General features: G+C 43.8%; 1 protein-coding gene across 3 annotated transcripts in view; it reads left to right on the top strand.

The window, feature by feature from the left end:
• Window positions 1-26,166, top strand: part of UST (uronyl 2-sulfotransferase) — a 326,823-nt gene that overhangs the window by 237,538 nt on the left and 63,119 nt on the right. For all 3 annotated transcript variants that reach the window (XM_032407698.1, XM_032407696.1, XM_032407697.1), the window contains exons 6-7: window positions 5,007-5,104; window positions 7,063-7,220. In XM_032407698.1, coding sequence (XP_032263589.1) covers window positions 5,007-5,104; window positions 7,063-7,220 — 256 coding nt within the window. The remainder of the gene's footprint in view (window positions 1-5,006; window positions 5,105-7,062; window positions 7,221-26,166) is intronic.

Below are 26,166 nucleotides of genomic sequence, written 5' to 3'. Positions count from 1 at the left end.
GTGGTGACACAGGGAGGAGCCCCTGCCAGGAGTCAGGGGGAAGATCACTTGGGGACACCAAGTGGCACTGGGTGCAGATGGGAATCCGTTTGTGGGTGTCATTACGGAGTCCTACTTACAGCAGACCTCTGGCCACCGGCAGGGCTCGCTGGGAGCAGACCCAGCTCCGGGGACTTTTCCAACAACAATGGGGAGGCTGTGCCCTGCGGGGCGGCACCATAGGCCTGTCCCAGCGACCCCACCTACCAGACGTGGCTGGCAGTGAAGCACCAGGATGGAAGAGAGCCTTGGTCAAAGCTGCCTTCATTCCCTTGACCTGAGTGACAGGGCTCGGTGGACTATCATGTGCTCGTACTCATCCGGCCAGTAACAGCTCCAAAACATGGGCCTGCTGCTGGGACCCTGGAAGGAGGCAGAGAGAGATGCCAGGCAAGGGAGATGGACGAGCGAAAGCACGGAATCACCTAATGGTATAGTGTTGGCAGCTCATGGAGAGTGACCCCTTCTCAAAATTATCAGAGGTTCTTTGAAGTGCAGATTCCGAGCCTTATCTGAGACAAACTTAGTGTATCAAACACTCTGCAAGTAGGGCCAGGGAATTAGCATTAACAGGTGCCCTAACTGATTGCTAGTTCCACTGCATTGTGAGTAAGAGTCATTCAAAGGTTTTGAACCAGGGGAGTGACATGGATGAATGTGCATTTCCCCTCAGTTCCTGGGGCCGTGAAGAGTGCATTCAGGGAGAAGTCTCCGAAGGAAGAGATACTAACTAGCCGGAGAGGCACAGAGCAGGGGCAGGGGTGTGGAACAGGTCAGAGGATGCAGATGAGGAAACCAGAGCTGAGCCCGGCGATTGAGTGGACGTGGAGTCAGGTGAGAGAGGGGTCAGGAGTGACTCTGGGGTCTGGATGTCGTGAGCGGCCCTTCCTGTGAGCCCACAGGGCCCCTTGGCACTCAGAAGGTGAGAATCGTTCATCACAGTCCATCCTGTGAAACGTTCAGGAACAAATCAATAAAAGATGATTTCCCTGTAAGATCAGAGTGGAAAATGAACCCCCCACACACACACATATACAAAAAACCCTAGAGTGTCTAAGGGGACGCTTTTTAAAATAGTACAGTTTAGAATAAATTTCAATAAAATTGATCTAGTTTTTTTGGCAGTTTTGGCAATTAAAAGGATTCTCTTAGTTATCTGGAATGTTCATTTATAGAGATGCCTCATTTCCCTAATAACATGAGAATATGACCATCCTAGAGCAAAACTTTTAATCTTTAATAAGGATTAAAGTTGTTATTTAAAGGAACCTTATCTTAGAAGCACTGCATGGAAAGAAAAAATGAGGTTGCATAATCATTTAAATATACATATATATGTATATGTACTAAGAGAACTCCAGTGTAAAAGGGTGCCTGAAACAACGCAGGATAGCAAAGCCTTAACGCCAACAATAAAACCTTCGGTGGAGGGAGAACCTGAGTGGTCCTGGGGGATCAGTGACACCTGTCAGCGCAAGGCGCTCTGTAAAAGTTGGGTTGACACCTGTCCCTTGCAGTTTCCCTGGACACTAAAGGCTACTCGCTGCAGGTCTCAGGTCCAGGAATAAGAGTGGATGGTGTGAGTGGCCAGATGCGATTTCCTGAGGCCCCTTGTCCTTGAGCTGCTGGGAAGTGTCACTGATCACTGTGACGAAGCTGCAGGCAGCTCAGTGTGTAGGTCTCCATGGCTCCCATTCTGCTTCCTTTTGACCTTACACCTGAGTCATCTTTTATTTATGTCCTCCCATAGCATTTCCGTAGGATGGTTGTGGTCAACACCATTCATCAACCTCTAATGGGCTCAAATGGAACTCTGAGATCCCCCGGGACGTGCCTTGATCTAAGAAAAGAAAAATTGCTAATGGCACTTCTTAAACTAGGAATGTATGTCTTCCCATAAATTGACCTTGTAGAGTTATTTGTGGATTCCAATAGGGAAATGACCTTCATAGGTCCATGCACTTTCTCAGCCCTCCCTGCTCCCACCCCCGCCAGCTGATGTCCTCTGCCCACTCCCGCAAGCTCCAGGCCAAGGTCGCCGGGCACGGAATCGTGGCTGTGTGTCTTGGCTTTTTCCTTCTGCCATTTGTTCATTTATTCGCTGAATATTTATTGCACCCCTGCTTTTTCCAGGCAGGGTGCTGAGTGCTGGAGACACTGCGAACAGACAGTCTGTGCTCTCACGGACTTCCCACCTAAACAAATAATGACACAGTTCTGATTCAGAGGAAACCATAACGTGAGCTCTGGAGAGGCGCTGTGGGGTCTCTGGGCGGCTCTGGCAGGCTCTGTTGCCCGCCCCCCTCCCGTTCATGCAGGTTTCTGGGGTGGGGCGGTGGCACCACCCAGGGGAGGGGAAGCAAGGACTGTGTATTGGACACATCTCTTGACACCCCCTAAACCACTACCAATTTACTTAAGCCCTTTGGTGTGAAATCTCCACTTCAGCAGACAGATCCTCTGCCTCTGATCACCCCTGCCCTGGCCTGAGATCCCTTGTGCTCTGCTGCTCACCTAGCTCCTGGCTCCTTCCCTCAGATGGGGTCCCTCTGACCTAAGGCTTAGGTCCCCGGGGTGTCAGCAGCCAGAGGTCACCCAGACTGTGAGGAAGGTCAAGCATCCTCCAGCAAAGCCCAGTCATCCTCCCATACAAGCCTTGATTTGTTCTACGACACGCAAATCTCCTTTTTTCTGATGATAAAAGTAAAATACACATAATAATAGTAGCATTTATATAAAATAATTTTTACTTAAGATATTTTACATAAAACATTTATAATAAAAATGACATTTCAGAATTGAATAAAGTTGAAGTTCAATGTATTCCCACCTTTTACATCTACTGCCAGAAATAACCACTTTTGACAGCTTGGTATTTATCCTTCTAGATATGTTTGTGTTAATGCAAACATATATGTATATCTTCATATTGTCCGACATCTTCATATCGTCCTGTAATCAGTTTTTTTTTCATCTGAATATTCATGGCGGACACTTTCAGGACAGTACGTGTAAATCCTCCTTAACCTTCCCATGCGCCCAGTATTTCACTGTAGGATGTACCATAACTTCTCAGTGAATCAGTCCCCCATCAGTGAACGTTTAAATTCTGTCATATTTTGTTGTAATAATCTCGTAGTAATGAATATCCTTATATAGATGGTCCTCAACTTAAGATGGTCCAACTTAATGATTTTTTGACTTTAGAGTGATGTAAAAGCGATATGCGTTCAGTAGAAACTGTACTTGGAATTTTGAATTTGGATCTCTTCCCTGGGCTAGCGATAGGCAGGAAGAGCCTCCCTCGTGATGCTGGACAGCAGTGAGGAGTCAGCCATGATCAGGAGGGTCCAACCATTCTGCACGCATGCAACCATTTCTGTTTCTCACTTTGTGTACAGTATTCGATAAATTACGTGAGATGCTTAACACTTTATTATAAAATAATCTTTGTGTTAGATGATTTTGTCCAGGCTAATGTCAGCGTTCTGAGCACGTTTAAACTAGGCTAGGCTAACCTGCGATGTTCGGTAGGTTAGGTGTGGTCAATGCATTTTTAACTTAACATATTTTAACTTCCAAAGGGTTTGTCAGGAGGTAACCCCATCGTAAGTTGAGGACGACCTATATAGCCCTCTGTGTCAAATTCTTCTTAGAAAGATATTTTGGGTCTAATAACATGCATTTTTACTGGATTTTCATACACAATAAAGTGTTCTTCACCACCCTTCACTTAACCCATGGCTGGATGGACCGATGTACTCCATTTGCTTCTAGTATATTCCTCCCTGGGAGCTGTGGTGTAACCCTGCTTCCCACAGGAGACCCCAGTACTTACCTAGAGTGTTTGTTGCTGAATCTGTTTATTCCAGTTGAATTTGTTATTGTAATTGTGTAATTTATTTAATTGGTATATAAACCAAAGAAGTATGAGAGGGAAAGAAAGAGTTGTTAAAAAAAAAAGTTTATGGTACATTTTTCTGATTCCCAACTTGAACCAAAAAAAATTTTTAGTAACTAACCACCTACCCCAATCATATCAGATACAGTGCGTCAACTGACTCAAACTTCATCAACAATGTGACCATGTTTTCAAGTTCTGTCCTCTCTTGACCTGCCTTGCCAGTATTGTCTCTGTAAAAACATCCCATAGCTGTTTGGTTTATTCGTAAATTGGGTTATCGTTACTTCTTAGAAATACTTAAGAACCAGGCATGCCTTTTCTAGGGTATCCAATACGACCCACCTCATAAAAGTTGATGTTTAGCCTTTCTTCTCACCCGCCAAGCCCTTGTAAGTTCTTGTAATGCTAACAGAGACACAATCTTCAACCTCCCAGAAGAGAAACAGAAAATCTGGAAATCTCAAGCGTTGCCTTTGAAAGTGAGAGAGTGTATACAAATATCCTGTCACTCTCCAACCTAATAGGACATTAGAAATCATTTTACAGCCTCTCCAAAATCTACAAGTCCTTTATGTAACTGCTGTAGGTATTATTATTTGTTGGATGTACAGACACACAGGGAGACATATTTCTGTAGGGTTAGCTGTATAGCGATCTCTGATTAAGTCAGAATGAATGAAGAATTAAGCCACAGGGCATTCACTCAACAAATATTTGTTAAGTGCCGACCGCATCCCAGTGGGCTGGTAACTTCTGGGATACAGTGGGTAGTGGGTACCCTGGGGAGAAGTGCCGTCAAGATGCTTGTCATCTAGCTAAAGACTTCCAGCCACTGGGAAATGCACAAATGCAATTTACTCAACGGAGCAAGCACTTCTGGAAATGCTCAGACCACATGTGCACCTGGCCAGTGGAACAGTAGGCAAAAAGGCAACAAGAAAGTTTTCTCATGAAATCTATGAATTCTCTCAAGGCTTGCCCATGTAATTGAAGTATACATTTCACTTACCCTGTATGGCATTTGACAAAGCCAGACATCTTGCTGCTGTGTTTTCTCTTCTAGGATATCAATGAGTGCATTCTTGAAAACTATCCTGAGTGTTCCAACCCCAGATTATTTTACATCATTCCATATTTTTGTGGACAGCATCCCAGATGCAGGTAAAGACTAACACAGACTCGTGGCATGCTATGGTGGAGAACGATGGCAGGAAAGCCACCAATTGGCACTGTGTGGGAATCTCTTGCATGCCTAGTCTCTTGGCCTTCTGGAATTCAGGTCATGTTTACTGTTAATCTTTAAAGATTTCATTTGAGACTCTGAGTGTCCTCTAAATGATGAAATTAACAGATCAAGGTCTGACAGAGGCCTTGGGACCACCCCATCAAGATGTGTAACTGGAATGCCAACTGAACCCTTTTTTTAAATTCTGAACTCATAGCTGTCACTGCTCGGCCCATGAGATAGTAAAGACCAGGGGTGAGCACCCACCCTACTCCTCCATAGTGTCTCTACTCCATCTGCAACTGTTCTTGCCCACGTGCCCTATCTAATTGGGTCTGAAACACGGGGTGCTCACCCCTGAAAGTCAATAGTGTCTCTCTCAGGAGACGTACTTAGTAGAAAAATTACTTTCTAGTGATTGCCCCTCAGCCTTACTTGGATGCAAGACCTTCTGTAGAACATGACTGACTCAGAGAGTGAGGCTCTCAGAGTGTTGGTGTGCCCGCCTCCTGCATCAGCATCCCTGGGGCCCTTGCCGGGATCCTCCACCTCATCACAGTCTCTGAGGGGGGGCGCAGATAGTTCTGGGGAGTCTAGTCTAGCTACTATTTAAATCCATTGTACTAGACAAACATGTAGCCTTGAGAAGAAATGGCAGTAATGCAAAATGAACATTATCTTCATGTGGGGGAAAATAAACCCTCCACCAGAAGTGACATTTTCCCCCCAAAGGGAACATTGATGAGAAGGTCAGTGTGTTCCTGAAAAGACCAAGGGAAGAAACCCTTTCTGAAGGGCAGCTCATCCCTTGTCCTTTCTGTTCGCACTCTGATCACTGCTTAATTACCATGGACGTTGTTGTTGTTGTTGTTGTTGTTGCTTTGCTGAGTTTATCATAACACAGGACTTTGTTTATGGTCCGGATTCTAGGACTAGCAGTGTCAGTTTTCTGCTTTATCATAAACTTCCTGAGTTCAGAAGGCCTCCCCCCTCCAACCCTCACCCCTGTATAAATGTCTCCTGGCGCACGGTCAGTGCTTCAGACACTGGGAAGATCTGGGGCCAGATGACTCACCTTCTGTCACAGTGAAGATATTTATTCGGAGAAGCATGATTCTAACTCCCTCAAGTATTTTCTTAAATTATGTATTTCCTAATCTTGGGGAGAGCACTCGTGGTGCCTTATCCTGGTACACACATGATGATTTCCAAAACTGTTTCACAACATCCCCCGCTCCACCTTGACAATTACTCGAGCTGAGTAGGCTTGCCCCAGTTCCCTTGGATGATGGATGCCGGCCAGGCCTGGAGCCCAGCTCCTGTGACTCCTGTCCTTTCCCACTCACATAAATGCTGTTAGCTCGGAGCTCTGCCTTGCAAATGAGATTAGGCTGTTTTCCTTCTGTAATTAAAAAAAAAAAAAAATTGTCTTTAAACTCTTTAAAAAAGAATAAGATGAGCAAACATGACCTGATACCTATTTTGATTTCGGTAGAAATACCGTATCAGTACGTTTCAAGATTTCAAAACCCCTCGCTTTATTGGTTTGCTCCTTCTATTAAAAAGCCATTCTAATGGCCCCTTGATTAGCGTTTATAGGACCTTACTGCCTGTGTCCGTATCCTCCTTCTAGCAAATATTTCGGCCAGGCCCCCTGAGGCCCTGGGCGAGGCAGTGCCGACCCGTGAACGTGGTAGAGGTCAGAAGGGGGGAAAGGCTAGTGGCAGCGGGAAGACCCCTGGAGGTGGCCACATCAGGCCTTGTCCTTGAAGGAAATGGGATTTGGACTCAATCAAACGGCGGTGGGTGGGTAGAAGAGATACCTTTTCAGCATGTTGTTGCCACATTTCGAAAATGAATCTCTAATTGAAAAATCATTTTTATATCCATAAAGGGAGCCTGGTGAGTGGGCCCTTGAAAGAGCAAAACTGAACGTGAATGAAAACTTCCTGCTTGTGGGGATTCTCGAAGAGTTAGAAGACGTGCTGCTTTTACTGGAAAGATTTTTACCTCATTACTTCAAGGGTGTGCTCAGTATCTACAAAGACCCAGGTAACTCCCTTTGTAGAGGCTCTTTGGCGTTTTGAGGGTTACTCACCTTGAACGGGACTCGGGCCAATAAAGGAGGGAAATCTGTTCATGAAGAGAGGTTGCCGCCGGCTTGCAGAGGAAGGGTAGAATCACGAGCTATAGGTGCCCAAACCTGGAGCTTCAGGTCCCAACCTAAACTTGCCATGTTTGAAAGCCCTGATGGTTCCATTTCTCCCTTTGGAAAGTGCAACTGGCAACATCTGCGTGGACCTTGTCCTGAGCGTGTTGCCGGAATGCGCCAGTGAACAGACGTGTACGTGTTGGGAGTCCACTGATGGAAACAGGAATGTGAAGGAACCACAGCTTAATACCCTTTCTGGGCCCTACTTCCATTTGCCAAAGCACTCTGGCGTATAAAATTTTGGCAATAGAATGGATAGAGGGGCAAATTGAAAATGCAATTATGATTTTACTCTAATAAATGGAGTGGTTTCCAAATAGAAGCAAGAAATGGAATGCAGCGGGGCAATCGCAGAGGTTGCCCATAGAAATATAATTACTTTCAGAAATCCATCATTTATTTTTCTCATTATTACTTGATCCTGAAAGTCAAGCAGCATCGTTCATTTCCTCTTCTCCTTAATCTGCTGCTGCCACCACAAGCCTTGCATACTTATTCACTGGTCTCTTTGTTGTTTTGTCTTGTCATCCTGAAATGGGAGGTGGCCTTGCGCTTTGTAGAACTGAGGAGCAGATCGAAAGGTCCCCCAAACGCAGCCCTGCTGCCTCCCGGTCCTCCGCCGGGCAGGGACCCCATGCCACACCTGCGTCGTTGGCACGTAGCGATGCCCACGTGAACTCGGCTTTGCCTGGAGCAGCCCTGGATCCTGTTACCTGAGGTGGCCACCCCCAGGGGTTTGCAGGAGGAACATGGCTGGCGGGTGGGTGCTGCCCGGGTCTCTCAGCTCTCTCATTCAGAGATACGTTCCGACACACCTGCGTGCAGGACCATGACCGCAACCCTTCATGCGTGCCCTGCGGGTGTGTCTCCTCAACAGGAAATGGGGTGTGAATAGCTAGAAGCAGAAGAAACCGCAGTCACTTTTTGAAACCAGGCCTTCCTTTGCCCCTTCGACAGTGGAAAATTTAAAGAATTTCAAGAGCCGTGCTGTGACCCATTTTTAGCTCCGGAAGATAACATAAACTGGAGTCTTTGTGCAAGGTGGAGTCTTACTCTAAATTAGACTTTTTTGAAGACAAGGTTCAGATCATTCATTGTTATTTCCACTCTTCAGCGTTATATTGTAGAGCATGTGTGTGTGCATGCGTACATGCGTGTGCGTGTGTGTGTACGCACGCATGTGTGGGATACGCAGTGTGAGATGAAAGGTGAGCGAGATCCTGGAGACACGTAGTTGTCAAAACAAATGAATGCCCTCTTGTCCCCACATTTGAGAAGAGTTTTGGTGACTCTACATCACACACATCGTCCGTCCTCAGACCAGGAACTGGTGTCATTCACGGGTGCCCCAGCCCAGTACGCGGGAAGTCGGCATCTGGGGTGTAGCCCCGAGAACTTGGGTGAGGGTAGTTTTATCTTTGTTCTTCTTAAATACAAATAAACCACAAATCAAAACTTTAGCCCGAGGAGCCCACTTACCTGCTGTTGTCAGAATCTACCATCTTGACTTCTCAGCTATTTTCTCCATATTAGCTACGTGACTTCTCAGAAATTGGGCCTTGGTCCCATGATCTATAAGCATGTTAGTTAAAGTAGAACGTATTTCTGAAAACTGAGTTACTGTTAGCTCTTTTGACGTTAGCCGTGATCTTTCCACCTATAATTTCAAGATTTTCGTCCTTTTTGAGTTTGGCATAGCGGTATATTAAATCCCCTGAGGCTTGCTGCCTTGGAGAGGGTAGGGGTTGTCTGGTACTCCTGTGTGGCGGGATGAAAGATTTCTATAAGGCCAGAGTCGACACATGACCAGTTCACACAGTCCAGTGGTATCCGTGGTTAAGATAGTGAAATATGTCTATACTGCCCGCGGCACCCACCCTCCAGGTACACCTGCCCCCAACCCGCTGCCCCTTATCACCCCCCCATTCCAACAGTGAAGTCACAAAGGGGGTCATTCATGGGCATGGAGGGAGTCTTCAGAACTCTGGCCTGGGGCTACACTCAGCAGGAGAACTTTGAATTTAGGGCCTGAGTGGAGCTGGTCGCCACTTATTTGGAATCCCACCACCCCAGCATCACAGTGTGCATACAGCAAATCGAACCCTTGAGTGATTGCTCACGGCTTTCCACCATGCTTTGTGGTCTTTTGGGCATCTTCTGGAGAGATTCTTCTGTGGTGACGCTGAAGGCCAAGCAGTCCCACAGCTGCTCTGTCTCAAGGAACGCCATATTCCCTGGGCCAGGGGACAGGAGAGGAGCGCATCCTCCTGGCCCACTTCTCAATACGGTTTAGCCTTGACAAAACCGAGGCACCTGTACTAGGTTCTCATGGCCAGCACATTGGGGTCAGCCAGGTTAAAGCAAGTCCCTTGAGTGAATTCATACCAGAGCTGCCTCATCAGCACGTTTAGTCTAAATTCTCGGATTACGGAGCCTTGAAATCATTGCTCTTGCCCTTTATTGAAGAATTTTATAACTGAAGAGCCTAGAGAACAGAGGGAAGAAAAACTGAAAATCTTAGACACCGAGGGATCTAGAGACCCTTAAATCATTGTAGATTAACCGGCCACAGAGCTGGATTGAGGTGCAGACACTTCACTGGCCATTTTTTCTTTGGTGCTTGTCCTGTTGTTTTGAAAAATGTAGGTGCGTGCTGATTTTTAGTAAGCCCCCTCCAGCAATACAAAACATATTTAGACCCGTCTCATTACTGAAGAGAAAGCACTAGCAGCAGTGACTGTTTGGGGAGCTAGTAAAAATAGTAAGGTCTGGTAGTCAAATGGGTTTTTGCTTATTCTAGATAGGAATGATATTCCTTAATTCCTTCCGGACAGTACTGCTTGTTTCAATAACCTACCGCATAAGGAAGTTAATAACCTCCCTACATAATAGTTTGACTCTTTGCCCCTACCTTGTTCATTTCTTACAGGAAAGTATGCTGACAAGTAAATTTGTCACCTACCAAGAATGTTTGAGAAACTTAATTTTTAGGAATTAAAAAAAATATTTTGTATTAATGTATGCATTTTGTGGAGACCCACTTAGCATATCTCAAAAGAAATTTATACTAGTAAGTACTCAAGTGGAAAATTTAAAAAAATGAGTTTTGGCATGTGAATAACCAAGAGAATATGCTCAGATGTTTCTCACCAGCCAGGGGAGGGTAGTTGCTGATGTGGAGACGAGTACCCCGGAGAGAGCACTCAGTAAACGCCAGCCAGCCTTGGCTTGAGTTTGAATTAGGGAGAACCAAGCCCCAGACAGGTATACTGGGTAAGAGGAGCTGACCTCTCTTGTTCAGCCTACACAGTCTGATTTGTTGATTAATTAATCTTGATTATATTGGCTCATTACTTACCTTTTCAAAATGAGAAACTGGAGCCGGTCCAGAGAAGTGGAGAGGCTGATCCATAGTCATCCACCAAAATGTGGAAGTAAGGGGCGGAAATCACCTGTTCCTGAGCCATGAGTATTGTGTTCGTGAATGCTTTTTCTCCTTCGTTCTTAAAAACTGACACGCTGTGACCCACCAATGTTTTTCTTAGTCATAATTTCTGTCGGAGCTAAAATCACAGTGGTGTTAGAAACCAAAATAAGTAAGTAAATTAATTAAAGACAGAGAACATGTGAATATCTGTGATAGGAACAGTCCTTAAATGAGTGTCCCCTGGCTGAGCAAATCACCCAGCTGTTACAGTTCAGTAGCGCCACCTAGCATCCAGACATTGGAACTGTATGACCTAACGTTAACCCCCATTACCTTTCTCCTTTCTGGAGACTTGAAAGCTCATGTGTCCAACTCTTTTCCCTTGTATTTTAAATACTTTCCATTACCAGAGTTACATTAGTATTCATTTTCAGCTTTTTTCCATTACAAATGTAAACATTGGTGCCACAGTAGGGAATTTACTAGACTTTTGTGGGCTGCCTTGAGACTCCCACCACCAACTATTACAAAGGAAAAATGTGTAATTCCAAACAAATGACTTATATACTAACTCTGCAGAGTTCATTCATAAACTGGGTGCTTTGTTTTTTTTAAATGTTCTTATTTAAATATTTTTATAAACAATGATAGATTACAAATTTAAATATCATTTTTTACTATGCATGAATGCTATTTAGACCTCTCAGTAGGAGTACAGTAATGTATGCTGAGTCCATATGCATTGCAGTATTTAAATCTGAGGACATTTACATAGAAAATTATAGCAAATATGTAGAAGAGAAAATTTAATATAGTATGCTACAGGAAAAATTCAAGTTTTCCTCCATCTCTCAATAAAAATACCAGACTGGGTTAAAACAAATACTAAGTGATTAAAGCTTGGCCTATGTATCATAAAGAACAGCCATTCTTTAAGGAAAGAACACTGAGTTGAGAGTTACAGGATCCTCTAAGCCTCTTTCTGCCACGTTCTGCCCATATGACTCAGGGTAAATGCATATTTGGTGGCTGATTTCTAAAGGCTGCATTATTATGATACTAAAGCATCAAGCAGAATATTTTAAGGCTTCATGTTCTACCTTTGTTGGTTTGCACAATTATTATATCTTGCCCTCCTAAAAGCAAGAATCTTTGGACAGCCCCCATTGCCTTGATAATTTCCAAGTTTAGTTATGGTGGCTGTCGCCACCTACAGGGCATGACAGAATCCTAGATGGAGGGTTATTGGTTCAGAATCCTCTCTTGGCTATAGCTAGCGATATTGAGGTGACCAGCTCAAACTCTCTGGTCACGGTGTCCATCCCTTTCTTTCCGTACCATATGCATTTCTGTCGAGAAGAGCACAGAATCTGGAGTAGACAGCCTGGGTGCTAGGTATAATTCCTCTAAGCCTCAGTCTCCCCATCTGTATAAAATGCATAAATAATACAATCTACTTCTCAGGTTGTCATGAGACACAACTGATCCAATCCGTGTAAAGCCCTAAGCCCAGAGCTTCACATATGATAAGAATTAATAATTAGCTATTAGCTTGCCAACCACATCACAGGAGAAAGTGTGAGAAACAGGATATCGGGCTGTCTTCATGACTTCTACATTTTGAAAGAGAGAGAGAATATATGACGAGCCTTGACTTATTTCGACAGTTACAGCTGACCTATAAAATTGCATCAAATCGTGTTTTTGACTTAAGAGGAGGGGAACAATTAAATTCTGGCTAATACCCTATTTCTGGAACAATTATAGGGAGTAAGTGTATTGGAAATATCACTACAGTGACACCTTCAGAAGCTGAAAACACACATCATCCAAGTCATTGAGGATTTTTTTTTTTAGTTATGCATTTGTATGCCCGAACTCTTGCCAGAATTATCAGGGAGTTAAGATTTCAACTTTAAATGAAAGCCTCTGTTGAGATATGATTGGGTGCAATTACCATTAACTTGTGCTGAATGTTGAATTTTTCAGACTGTTATATATCATGGTATTTAGTAGATATAGGATGGGTGTCCAGAGATTTAATGGATTTTATTCTAAGTAAGTCCCTAAGATTCAGTTCTTGAAAAACCTTTATAGTTTGTTTCCCTTGAGCAAAATTCACTTCAGGTTGCTGTTAATAAACTTTGTCCAGCAGGTGGCAGTGTCTCCACTTTCTCAAGGACTTGCCAGTAGTTTCCTGATAGAGTTTGCCTCTGCAGACAGGAGTTTACATAATGCCTGAACACAGATGTATAATTATGCCCAATTTGGGGACTAAAAACGGGATCCCAAATATCAAAAGGATTCCAAGTACAATTCATTGCAGTATTCCAAACTGCATTATAGGAGAGCCATTGTGGTGGGTGAGGGTAGAGGGAGTTTTACAATCAAATAAGTTTATGTGGGTTTAAATATATATATATACTGTAAACTCTGGTTTTTGTAAAAATAATCCATCATTCTGCAATGTCTGGATTAAACCGATGCTGTCTTTCATCTTTAATTCCCACTGTTATTTCCCACTTCTTATTGCTTTTGTGCTACAACAAAGCTCAAAAAATTTCTGGAACCTCATAGAGATACAATTTATGGCTGGGAGGAATTCAGGCTATCCATTTACAGAGACCAATGAAGTTGTTTAAAGAACTCAACTGTCATTTATAAAAATAGGACTCCTCTTGCTATTGGTTCATCTGCCATCGGTATTCTCCATGAAGATTTGTTTGTTTGCCAGCCATGTCCTGGGTTCAGATACTAATCATATTGGTACTAGATTGCGTGTGTGTGTGTGTGTGTGTGTGTGTGTGTGTGCGCGCGCGCACGTGCGCGTATTTGCGTTCAAACAACTAGACTCATTATAGCACAGTCATCTCAGAGTGAATAGCCTTGGGTCAGAAAAGCAGTAACAGTTCGTGAATGATAATAATTTGCATAGCAGTTTACAGCTTCTAAAGCACTTTCATATAGATAGCTCATTGGATTCTTCACAAATCCTCTGAAGTTGAGGAAGACAAAGTCTTTGTCTCATTTTCTAAACAAGGAAGCTGAGATTCAAGGAGATTGAGCCACCTGCCCACAGTGACCTAAATCCTAAGTGACCACAGACATTCAAGCTTCTGTCCCTGGAACCACCACTGACACCATGAACCTCTGACCTCCTAAAGATTCTTCATATTTAATCACTAACTCAGAGGTTAGCAGGTATTAAGCATATGTATTGCAGTTGAAGGTAAGAGCTTAAGAAGTATGTATACATCTGACCCATTTCAACTATAATTGTTCATTTTATTGGAAATAATAATGACCTTGAATTCTGTATTTTCACTTGCTAATTAATTTGCTCTTGCTTTGGTACCATCCCTCCTCCAGGAGAAAGCATCTTCAATTTTATTATTTTAGAATAACAGGGAAATAGGACTTAAGTCACATTGATTTTCTAGTAATAGCTTTCCAAAAATATTTCTCTTCTGTGAAAAGTAGCATTTAAATAGCAGATATAAGCCAAAAATACCAGAAGAATTCAACAAACATATTCAGCAAATGTTTGAGTGTCTGCAATACGCCAGTGATGGGGAAGGGTGCTATAAAGATCAAGAAAGCCTGAGAGCCATCACAAACAGGGCTGGGGAGTACTTCCTAGGGAAAATATTCGTGCCAAGCCTGGAAGGGTACATAGGCTTTCATCAGACGGACATGGAGGGAGGAATCCTAGGTAGGAAAATAACATGAGTGTAGGCATGGAGGGGTGAAGGCGCAGAAGCACCTGGGATGTGGGAAGCACAGGGGTGGTCCAGCCCACACTGGCCCTTGCCTGCTGACCCTGCCTGTTGGAGCTGGGGGCCCCCATTCCTCACAGCTCAGTCACCCTGCTGCTGAGACAGTCCTGCCCAAGGCAGGAAGAGTATTAGCAGCCTCCACTCTCCCTGTGGTACAACCTGGACCTGGAACTGAGTCACTCATACCAATCTCAGAACCCGTGGCCAAGCCACAGTTACCAGAGGGCCATGTGTCAACCTCCCACTCCCGCCCCCACTTCCCCTGCCTTCTGCGAAGCCTGACCACCACCCAAGGATCCCTCACTTCCTAGCAGTGCGTCAGGAGACTGCCAGGTCCCCAAGTTCCTAGACTAGGGTTCTTCCTCCTTGCTCTCTTCCCGTCTCCCAACCTAAGATCCAGCCCCCCTCTAGGCCGGGGACACCCATTGGCTGCATGCCTGGCACTGACCCAGGGGCTCCCACCACACGTCTACAGACACCAGCCACTGCCCTGCCTGATCTCCCAGATTCAGCCCTTTGCCCACCAGCATGGACTCCCTGTCTGGTCCCAGCTACTCTCTGACCCAGGTCTGAGCTTGCTGTGCCCCCAACACCGCCTCTGGTCTTCATGGCCTCCCTGGCTGGAAGCCCTTGGGATCATTCTTCTAAACTGTCTCCCTCAGCCCCTGCCCCCCACACCACACACCCTGAGAAGTCGATCTCCTCTGAGTCCCAACCTCATCATCTGGAGAACCCTGGATGCCCCCCACAGTGTGGCCAGGCATGGGGGGGTGCAGTTTTCTCTCTTATGATTCATTTCCCCAAGCGAAAAGCTGGCTAACAGTATCTGGATGTGTGGTGAAGGTATCAGCATTCTTCTGTGTTTAAAGGTGAATTTCTTCTACTTTAGAATTTAATCACTTCTACTTTGAGCAGTTTTTAGTTGAGCTTGACAGGAATATGCTTTGCATTGAGTAAGAGCATTACTAAAGGGGGGGATTAGTCACCATACATTTCAATATTTTGGACTTTCCTGATAACTCCACAAAGCTGAAATGCTTCCACAGCCTGAGCAAAGAAGATTAAAGAAAGACCTGACCCCCAGGGGTGATAGTTGATCTTCATAAAAGACCCTGTGGTCTTACTGATCTTTCATGCTCAAACTGCCAACTCCCTGCCCACAGCACGGATTCATGTGGTGATGCGCAGAAGGCCCAGACAGAGAACTTCAGAACTGTCTTTGTACCCTTGGCTCATGGCCTAGCCTCTCTGACATTCTTTGCTTATAAACGTACCCCCAGCTGGGGCAAAGTACAATCTTTACCCATTTTGCATGACTCAACATTTTACAATGGAAGCTTCTATTTTTGTTCAGCTAAGTCTTTGTCAAATAAAAATATCATCTCCTGATCTGTGTTCTTGTTAACACTTCACACATTTTTTGTCAACATAGAATGCTCTAGCTTTTCACATCTTGCAAATAGTGTCAAACTATGAAAAGAATACAGCGAAAAACTCCAAACATACCTGTGCAGAGAACATTGCTGCTTTTTGTGGTTCCTTGTGGGTTATATTAAGCACCTTTATTTCATTGTCCACAAACCCAGGGAGAAAGCCAGCATCATTCCCCACTGATGAAAATAGGAAAGTTTTGCTTGTCAAGTGGAAGTTTCAGATACTCTGACTGGAAAGTCTTAGCACCCGGTGTTCATCATGTGCTCTGAGGGCCTTGTGCTGTATTGTCACCACCAGACACTGGAGGGGCTGTTTTTCCAAAACATGTGTTCCTAGATTTTACTTCCCTGTTTTTAAACTGTATTCATTAAAGGGATATGTGTATAAAATTAAAAATCCAATAGCACAAAAAGATGTATAATGAAAAGCAGCAGCTTCCTATTCCAACCCTCCCCACCACAGAGTTTGATTTTCCAGAAGCAAATGCTCTGAGCACAGTTAGCTGTTTCTTCTGATAATCACCACACTACTTGTAACTAGTATACACGGGGTGCTATTTTTGGATTGATTTCTTCGAGACATTATGTAATTTTCTTATTCCACCACCCTCACCTCTACTTCCTCCTCTGTTCCCCATCCTCCTAATATGGTTGTATCCACATTTTAGATGTGTAGTCCTGTTTACACTACTGTGACTATATACATTTTATGGACTGCTGATCCAAATCGTACACCATGGTTATATTTCATTTCTTGCTCAATTTATTGTTTTTCCTGGAATTAATTCTTGCCTCAGTTTTTTTAATTTGTTTAGATTTATTTGTACCTATCAAAATTTTCATATATGCTGTTACATCCGTTGTAGCAATACTATTTTTGATATTTTCAGTATTATTATCAGATAAGAACATTAGTTCCATTCGCCACCCCTACCCCCTGCCTCCAGGACACCTTCCCTTCTTCCCACCCAGAGCTCTCTAACCTCCTGTTTCAATCTGGGCTGATTATTCAGAAGCTCCCTGCAACTTCCCTTTAACACATATCTGTATTGGATTCCTGGTCTCCTGAATCCCAAAGATCCTATTTCTAGACTTAATCATTCCTTTTACTTCAAGATAGTCCCAAGTTGCTTCCTGATAATAGGTGTGTGGGAAGTAAATTTATCGAGTCATTGAATGTCTAAAGAGCTTAGTATTCTATCTCACTTGATTGCCAGTTTGGCTGGATATGGATTTCTTCATACATGAATTCCATTTTTCACTTCTTTCTCTATGTATTTCTCAGACTCTCTCTCTCTATCTCTCTGGGGTCTTCCCTGTATTCCTCTTATGAACTTTTACAACAACATGCCTCAGTTTGCTGAGTACTCAAGCTTTATATACACACACACACACACACACACACAGGTTTTATATATGTGTGTATATATATATATATATATATTTATAGTTACTTTTTTCAATTTTTTAAACATGCAGTGTTTTATTAGTGTTTATTAGCTTCAGGTGTACAATATACTGATTCAACAATTTTATACATCACCTGGAGTTCATCACCTCAAGTGCAGTCCTTAATCCCCATCACCTATTTAACCCATCCCCCACCCCACCCCCTCTGGTAACTATCAGTTTGTTCTCTATAATTAAGAATCTGTTTTTTGATTTGTCTGTCTTTCTCTTTTATTCCTTTTGTTCATTTGTTTTGTTCACATATGAATGAAACCACATGGTATTTGTCTTTCTCTGACTGACTTATTTAGCTTAGCATTATACTCTCTAGTTCTATCCATGTCATTGCAAATGGCAAGATTTCATTCTCTCTTTTTGTTAAAGATTTTATTTATTTGTTTATTTGAGAGAGTAAGAGAGAGAGCATGCACACATGAGGGGCAGAGGGAGAAGGAGAGACAGAATCTCAAGCAGACTCCATGATCAGTGTGTAGCAGAATGTGGGGTTTGAAATCACAACCCTGAGATCATGACTTGAGCTGAAACCAAGGGTCAGACGCTTAACCAACTGAGCCACCGAGGTGCCCCAAGATTTCATTCTTTTTTATAGCTGAGTAATATTCCTTTGTGTGTGTGTGTGTGTGTATACCATATCTCTTTTATCCATTCACCAATCGATGGGCACTTGGGCTGCTTTCATAATTTGGCTATTGTAAATAATGATGCAATAAATATAGGGGTGCATGTATACCTTTGAATGAGTGTTTTTGTATTCTTTAGGTAAATACCAAGTAGTATGATTGCTGGATCGTAAGGTAGATCTATTTTTAACTTTTTGAGGAACTTGCATACTGTCTTCCACAGTGGTTGCACCAGTTTGCATACCCACCAACAGTGCACAAGTGTTCCTTTTTCTCCACATCCTCGCCAACACCTTTTGTTTCTTGTATCATTGATTTTAGCCATTCTGACAGGTGTGAGGTGGATCTCATTGTAATTATGATTTGTATTTCCCTGATGATGAGTGATGCTGAGCATCTTTTCATGTCTGTTGGCCATTTGTATGTCTTCTTTGGAGAAATGTCTGTTCATGTCTTCTGCCCATTTTTAATTGGATTATTTGTTTTTTGGGTGTTGAGTTGTATAAGTTCTTTATATGTTTTGGGTACTCACATTTTATCAAATATGTCATTTGCAAATATCTTCTTCCATTCCGTAGGTTGCCTTTTAGTTTTGTTGGTTGTTTCCTTCTCTGTGCAGAAGCTTTTTATTTTGATATAGTCCCAGTAGTTTATTTTTGCTTTCTTTTTCCCTTGCCTCCAGAGACATATCTACAACAAAGTTGCCACGGCAGATAAATGGTTATTTTCAAGCTTGAAACTCATGTCTTTCATTTCTGGGAATTTTTCTTGTTTTTTTTTTTTTTTTTCTTACATGATTTTATTGCCACCATTTTCTTTCTTTCATTTATGGAATGCTCTTGGTCAGATATTTGAGCCCCCAGGTTCATTTTTTCTATATGCTTTATTATTTTTTCCTCTCTTAATTTTCATCTCTTCTACTTTTTCCCTTTGGAAGAGTTCCTCATTTTGTATTCCATTCATTCTACTGAATTTTCTCTTTTCCAAGAACTCTTCTTTAATCTTCTTTTTTTCTTCTTATATAATTTCTTGTTCTTGTTTATTGGATGCAACGTCACCTTAAACCTGTGAAAATTACAGAGGTTTTTTTTTTTAATGTTTTCACCTATTCCCTGCCTTGTCTCTATTTGCTCTAGGTTCCTTCTTACTGTTTTGATCGGTTGGGACTCTCTTTTTTGGTCTGAAAGCTTTCTTCTGGTAATCTTTGTCAGAATTTATATTTAAGGGTGAAACACTAAAGAGCTCATTGAAAAGTGTTGCACAACAAGGGAGGCTTATCAACTAGTGGACTCTGCTTGGGCTGATCAAATAGTAATAAAAGTTTTGCTGGGAAAACATTTGTTAGTAATTGTAGGTCTTTTTTCTCTGGAATTTGTTCTGTTTCCCCACTGAAGAATTCTCCGAACATCTGCTTGGGGGATGGGAGGTGAGGTGGGGTAAGAGAGTGGGGTGAACATCTGGTGGCTGATGTGGGAACAGGAGCTGAAGGTCTACACTCCATGCAACATCCATTTCATTGTTCTTATATTAGCCCGTGCCTCTCCCTTCTCTCCTCTGGGTCAGCAAATGAGTCTGGAGCCTCTACCCAAACTCTCTGGAGACGAATCCCATGATTCCCCAGGCGATGGGGAACTCCCCCTAGAGAAGGAGCGACAATCACTGCAAGATACCTGACTGCAAATCTGAGGCCCAGCTGCTTCATACCCAGACTGCCCACCTCATGTCCAGCTTCCCCATCTGGGACGCCTGGTGCCACCACGCTGTCTGTCAGGGATAAAGCAGGGAGAGCTCATGTGTCTCCACTGCGACACTTCAGACGTGCTTCCCGTGCTGTGCCACGTCAAATGTCCTCCGCCATCTGCTTTCATCTTCCAGCAAGTGGTTGAGGTCTGTTTTCCACTGACATCCTTCTCTAGTTCCAACATCCTTCTCCAGAGCTCCTTGTGATCTTGCATTCTTTTATAAAATAATTATCCTCTTCTGCCATTTTCAATTTTCAAAGGAGAAGAGTTGAAGGCAGGTAATTAGCCTACTGCCGTTGCTGAGACTGTTCTAACTACGTGAACTGTAAGATCCTGTTATGGGTTTTGTGTTTACAGCTCTTGGTGAGGTACGTTACACCCATTTCTTTCTCGTGCTATCTGCGTAGCCACCATGGGAGTTGGACCATAGCGCTGCCTTCGGCATCTGTATCTTGGGATTATAGTCCTGGTGGGATTTCTAAAGCAAAACAAACAAACGAAAACAAGACCCCTTCGTGGTAATTTATTAATTAAACTCCATTGGGTTTTTATTGAACGATGTTGCTATGATGAAGCTCCAAGCTATTGTTTTAAATATGCCCTCAAAGACAAATCAAGGCCATATTGGAGATCTCTTTGAGATGAGAAAGAAAGTAAATTCCAAGAACTGATTACAAAAAAAGAAAAAAAAAACACTCCCATCGTCAGAGGCAGAGTGCATGACCACCCAAAGATCGCGTTCCATGGAACTTGGTGGAAACAGGTGTCTCCGTTTCGTGTGCTGTCATGTGTCGCTTTGGGGGGAAGCGTCTCCTATGACTTATGCAAGGAGGCTGGCAAAGGCATCGGGGCGGGAGAGTGGAGGCCCTCAGTTGGTGAACGCTGTCAGTCAGCTAACGTCCTGAAGAAAAGCGACCATTGAGGGGTTTCTCGGCAGCAGCTGCTTTAGGAGCGGTAGCCACAGCTCATATAACAAATGTTTCAGGATGAATGCAAACAAAAGCCAGCTCTGAAATTCCAGCCACGCCATGTCCGAGCCAGTTCAAAATCGTATAACCACTCCGTTCGAGTTTTTCCCCCTCTCTAAATGCATTCCATATGAGCCGTGGTGTGGGACTGCTGGGTTTGCCTGCATTCACTCAGAAAGCTGTTTTTAAAGCCCAGACTGAAAGGAAAGTCAGTCAGTGGGAAAACAAACTCAAAGAAAACACTGGGACTCAGGTGAGGGAGGTGCGTTTGTCTTCCCCAGCCAGGCATGCCTCCCGGAATGGGGCTGGAGGCTGGGAATCAATTAACCGCCCCCCTCGGCGGCCTGGGAGCAGGACCAGGCTCCAGCAGGGCCCTGGGCTCTGCAGTGGCCTTGGCTGTGGCCAACCACTGTTTCTCAAAGTGTGGTCCGAGGACCAGTGCCAGTCCTCAAGCTGCTTGCTCCCAGCTCCTGATGAAATAAGGTCAGGAATTGAGAGTAAGCCTTTAGAAACTTGGATGTTAATGGGGCATGGCTGTGATCACTTTCTAAAAACTCTCTCTTAGGATCATCGATCTGAAATGGATTCTGGGGGGATAAATCAGAAATTGTTTGAGAAACACTGCTGCCGATTCTCCTACTGGCTTGGCCTACCAGCTGGAAGGTCATCCAGTCAACAAGACCCCCCTAAGGCATTTGAGGTCTATGAAGTGCCATGATTCTTCCATATGGTTTTGCCTTCTTGGTTTCAAAGCTCCAACTGCTGCCCCATAGCGATGGCCAAACACCCAAACTCAAAGAGGGGTGACACGTTGAAAATCTGCCTTCCTAAAGCTGGAAGCTTTTTGACCTTAAAACCTTTAAAAGTGGCAATACACCTTAGGATAACACTCTTACAGTCAGCAAAGTACTTTGGATTTATGTTGGCTCACCTTTCCCTCACGACTCTACCAGGTAGTGTTTTCGGTTGAATTATGTCCTCCAACAAGATATGAAGTCCTAACCCGGAATCTGTGGAGGTGGCCTTATTTGAAAATGGGGTCTCTGCAGATACAATCACATTAAGATGTGGTCCTACCGGATTGGGGAGGACCCTAAATCCAACGGTGTTCTTATAAGGAAAGAGAGATCCAGACCCAGGGAAGAAGGCCACGTGAGGATGGAGGCAGAGACAGCAACTTTGCTGTCACAGCCAAGGACCACCACGGATTGTCAGTAGGGACGGCTGGAAACTAGAAAGAGCAGGAAAGAGTCTTCCGAGGGAGCATGGCCCTGTGACTCTTTGATTTCAGACTTCTATCCTCCCAAACAGTGAGAGAATATATTTCTGTTGTCTTAAGCCATCCAGTTCATGGTAATATTATGGCAGGCCTAGGAAGCTAGGTGCAAATCCCCCTCATCCCCATTTCCAGATGAAGGTCTGGAGACTCAGTGATAGTAAGATCTGCCCATGTTCAAAGCAGCCTGGATTTGAACAAATGTGAGCTCTGTCCTCTGCAGATTGTCTCTTTTCTGGATGAAGAAACTGGGGAAAAAAGAAATATCCAACATTTGGGAGAAAGTTGAATAAGTGTCTTTGCAACACTACAGTGAAATATCATGAGGCGATTGGAATTTTATTTGGAAGAATTGTTAACGAAAAATAGAAAAACAATGAAAAATCAGACACAATATTATATTTATATGATACATATTTATATATGTTTATAGTACACACACATACAATACGTTTAGAAGAACAAACTGGAAGGAAAAAGGCACCAACAGATTAGCAGTTGTTAATTGTACTTATGGATTCTGGATAGCTTTTATTTTCTCCTTTAGACTTTGGCGCGTACTCTACATTTCCTGTAATAAACATGGATTTGGGGTGGCCACAGTGTATTACAGTCTGGCCACATCCGGGCACAATGCCGTGTGCTCTCTGTGCATATTGCTATCGTCAGAGCGGAACAACCAGCTAGGTATTAAAGCTAGAGGAGAAGAGATGTCCAGAGAGTCAGAGGACTGTATCTGAGGTCTCATGGCTGGCGGAGAAGCGGAACCCATCAGCCTCCAAACTTTCCACCACGCTTTGTGGCCTCCACTCGGAAAAAAAGAGGAGAGTGGGAAGGGGGGACGGTTAAGCAGTGATGGAGCAAGAAGAAACTGTCACTGTGGCTCCTTTGGGCAGGGCTCACGCATCCTCAGGCATTTGCATGAAATAGCAGCATCATCCTTTCTGCCACTTAGCTCAGCAGGGGCTGCTTGAAGGCAGAGACCATGACGCTACCTTCCTAATGCCCCACGACACCGGCTGTAGAACACTTCAGAACACTTTCTTTCTTTTTTTTTTTTTTCAAGTTTATTTATTTATTTATTTAAGTCATCTCTACACCCAACCTGGAATTCGAACTCACGACCCTGAGATGAAGAGTCACGTGCTCTTCCAACTGAGCCAGCCAGGCACACCTAGAACGTTTTTCATCACATAACCTGCCTGGCTCTCTTTCTCCTATCCTTCCCTCCTTTCAGACACCCCGCAACCTGGCAGAGTTTGGGGAAGACCATGTATAAAGCACAGTTACTCACCGAGTGTTTCTGGGACAAACGCCTGGAAGTGCCTACCCGGGTGACCAGGTGTCCTCTCCCTCCAATCCCAAATCCAAAGGCCAGTGAGGGCATGAAAAAAGCTTTGACCCTGTTCTCTTTTTCATGTAGCCTTCCACCTTTCCAACTCAACTCAAACCTTAGTTATAACATATTTAAGTCACTTTTTAAAGAGACTGTTGAAACCTAGTTTTATTCCATTCATACATCACATAGTTTCGTCATAGAATTTTAACTCTCATCTGTGCAATTCTTTGTTTCCATTATTTTGAACTCATGTTTATTTGTATTTTTTGCCTGAAAAATATCTCCAGATGCTAGCAGATAAGCATTGTAAAAGTAAAATCTTTTTTATATAGTTCAGTACGTGAAAGACCTTTGGTTCGGGCTGTTCTCTGGCATGCATCCCCGTTAGGAGGGCACACCATTCCTCTGGAGGCTAATGAACTCATTTCCATGGCACGGCTTTTTTAAGGGCTCAGAAGCATGGTAGTAAAGACTCCCAAGACCTCCTCTTAACCAGATTCGGTTTTCATGATCTGTGTTCCCTATCTCAGCTGTCTTACTCATAGGCTGCAGTAGAGACATTTTTTGGCTCCGTGAATGAATGATGCGCCATGCTTCTCCTCGCCCTGAGATAGTCTGATAATTCACATAAGAGCCTGGGTGGTTATCAGTTGTACAAAAGTAATCAAACATAAGGAAAGCCCATCATTCCAGGAAGGAAATTTCCTGATAGGGAGAGGCAACTGGGTCACTTACTTAGCAAACAGATATCACACTTACTGTGGGCCGGGTAGCATGTTTGAGCACCTTATAAGTAATTAACCCAATTCATAGGCATGGGACTTGTCTCTGTGGCTGAGTGCCTCCCTCCCTCGGGGCCTCCTGCTAACCACTGCTGGCCTCTATGCTCCTCTCCAGGAGGGCTCCCCTCCAGCTGGTTCAGTTGTGTGCGAAGGAAGTTTCCTCTTAGACCTTCAGCCCAATGAGCTAGATCTCGAACGTCTTGCGGGAGAGCAGAGGGAGAGGCACAGAGATAGGTGCAGAAATCTGGATAATTTGGTTTACAAGCTCTAACTGGCATTCTGAGGTTCACAGGCAACGGGTGTTCCTGCCTTGTGTCCCCTAGTCCACATTCCTTGCTCTTCTGGGGAGTGTCTCCCCTCTTCCCAGGGAGCTTCCACTGCAATAGCCTTCAGTTTAGTCATGAGGACTCTTTCCACGATGATGGAGAGATTACTGACGATGGTCTCTGGTCATTGTGAAAGGCGCGCGCCATTGTTTGGATGCCTGTTCAGTGTTTGTTTCCCCTTGCCCCATAACTAGAGACCCAAGTCGCTCTCTCGGTCATGCTTTGCCCATGACCAGAATGAACCATCTTTACTTGGGTAAATGAAGTCTCTCGTCTGCATCCTTCAATCCATCTTTCTAGTTAGATTTCTCCCACTCTGTGCCTGTCTCTAGACTTGCGGTATTCCTATACACCATTCCCACACCCTAAGCTTCCTTCCCCACACTAAGAGCACTTGGCACCTGAACCATCCTCTCCCCAGATTAGGCTATCGTGTGGCCCACTCTTGCAGAGAGCTGATAGATAATTTTAGAAGTATGAAGGTATTCATAGCAGACAGTGACACAATTTATCCTGCCCAGGGAAATTTCTAATAATGATAATAGTAATATCTAGAACAGTGCTTTACACATTGTGAGTGTCCACTAAAATTTGGTCGAATTAGTATGATAGGCATTTTGTAAGCATTTTATGTGGACTTCCTAATTTAATTCTCAGGACAACCTAATGACATAGGTACTTTTATTATTTCCATTTTACAGCTGAGTAAACTAAAGCTTAAAGAGGTACATATGACACATGACTATTTTATAAAGAAATTCCTTAGAAAAAGAATCATTTTAGATACTTTTTATTGTATGTGTACTGAAAATGATTTTAAAGAACATTTTAGGAGAAAATACGTTGTTTTATGTATAGATTTGATGCACCAGAAATATAGGGAAGTGATGTGAACTTCTGTTGCTCATTAAGCCAGTTCATTATTTTGCATCTTTGGCACTTCCTTCCACTTATCACAATAGCAATGAGGACATAGGGTAAAATCTTGGCTGTCTTGGGGTATGGTAACATACTCTTAACCCAGTAGCCTGCCTTAGGTCATATAGCACCAGGATTTGGACCCAGCCATAACCATTACATAGACCTGTGGTCTAATAGGGTCCTCCTGAGACTAGCTCACTGTCTCCCAAAACCCTCCCTTCCAATGACTGGTCTCTGGGAGAGCCTGTCCACTGACAACATGCCCGTCCAGCTGGACTCTGAACCCTCCCACAGCGGAGTAAGCCCCCTGGGTGTGAGCCTTGACACACATAGGCCTGATTTGATGGCGATAGACCAAGAGGACTGTTGAGCTGGCTCTCAGTCAAAAGAACTGACCCAGTGGACTGAGCGTGGCCATCTTCCTTAGAGCCAGAATATAGAGCTGACGCTCCAAGTGGTGATGAAGTCTTGTGTTTGTTCAGGGTGATTTTTGGCTCTACCATACTTCTACATTTCCACATTATAGCACAGGATATTGTTTGCCTAAGTATAATAGGGCATGTGAGTTGGTTCCTGGCATTGACCATGGAAGATTAGCTTACTTTCACCAACCCAGAATCAGCCCCCGTGGCTATCAAGAAAGACCACACAACTCCCAGAGTGTCTATAAGTAGATACCAAACCACACGTGTTATTAGTCTTGATT

Source organism: Phoca vitulina, unplaced genomic scaffold, assembly GCF_004348235.1.
Source record: "Phoca vitulina isolate PV1807 unplaced genomic scaffold, GSC_HSeal_1.0 scaffold9, whole genome shotgun sequence".
In the NCBI taxonomy this organism is placed as follows: domain Eukaryota; kingdom Metazoa; phylum Chordata; class Mammalia; order Carnivora; family Phocidae; genus Phoca; species Phoca vitulina.
This window is presented reverse-complemented; position numbering and strand designations above follow the sequence as displayed.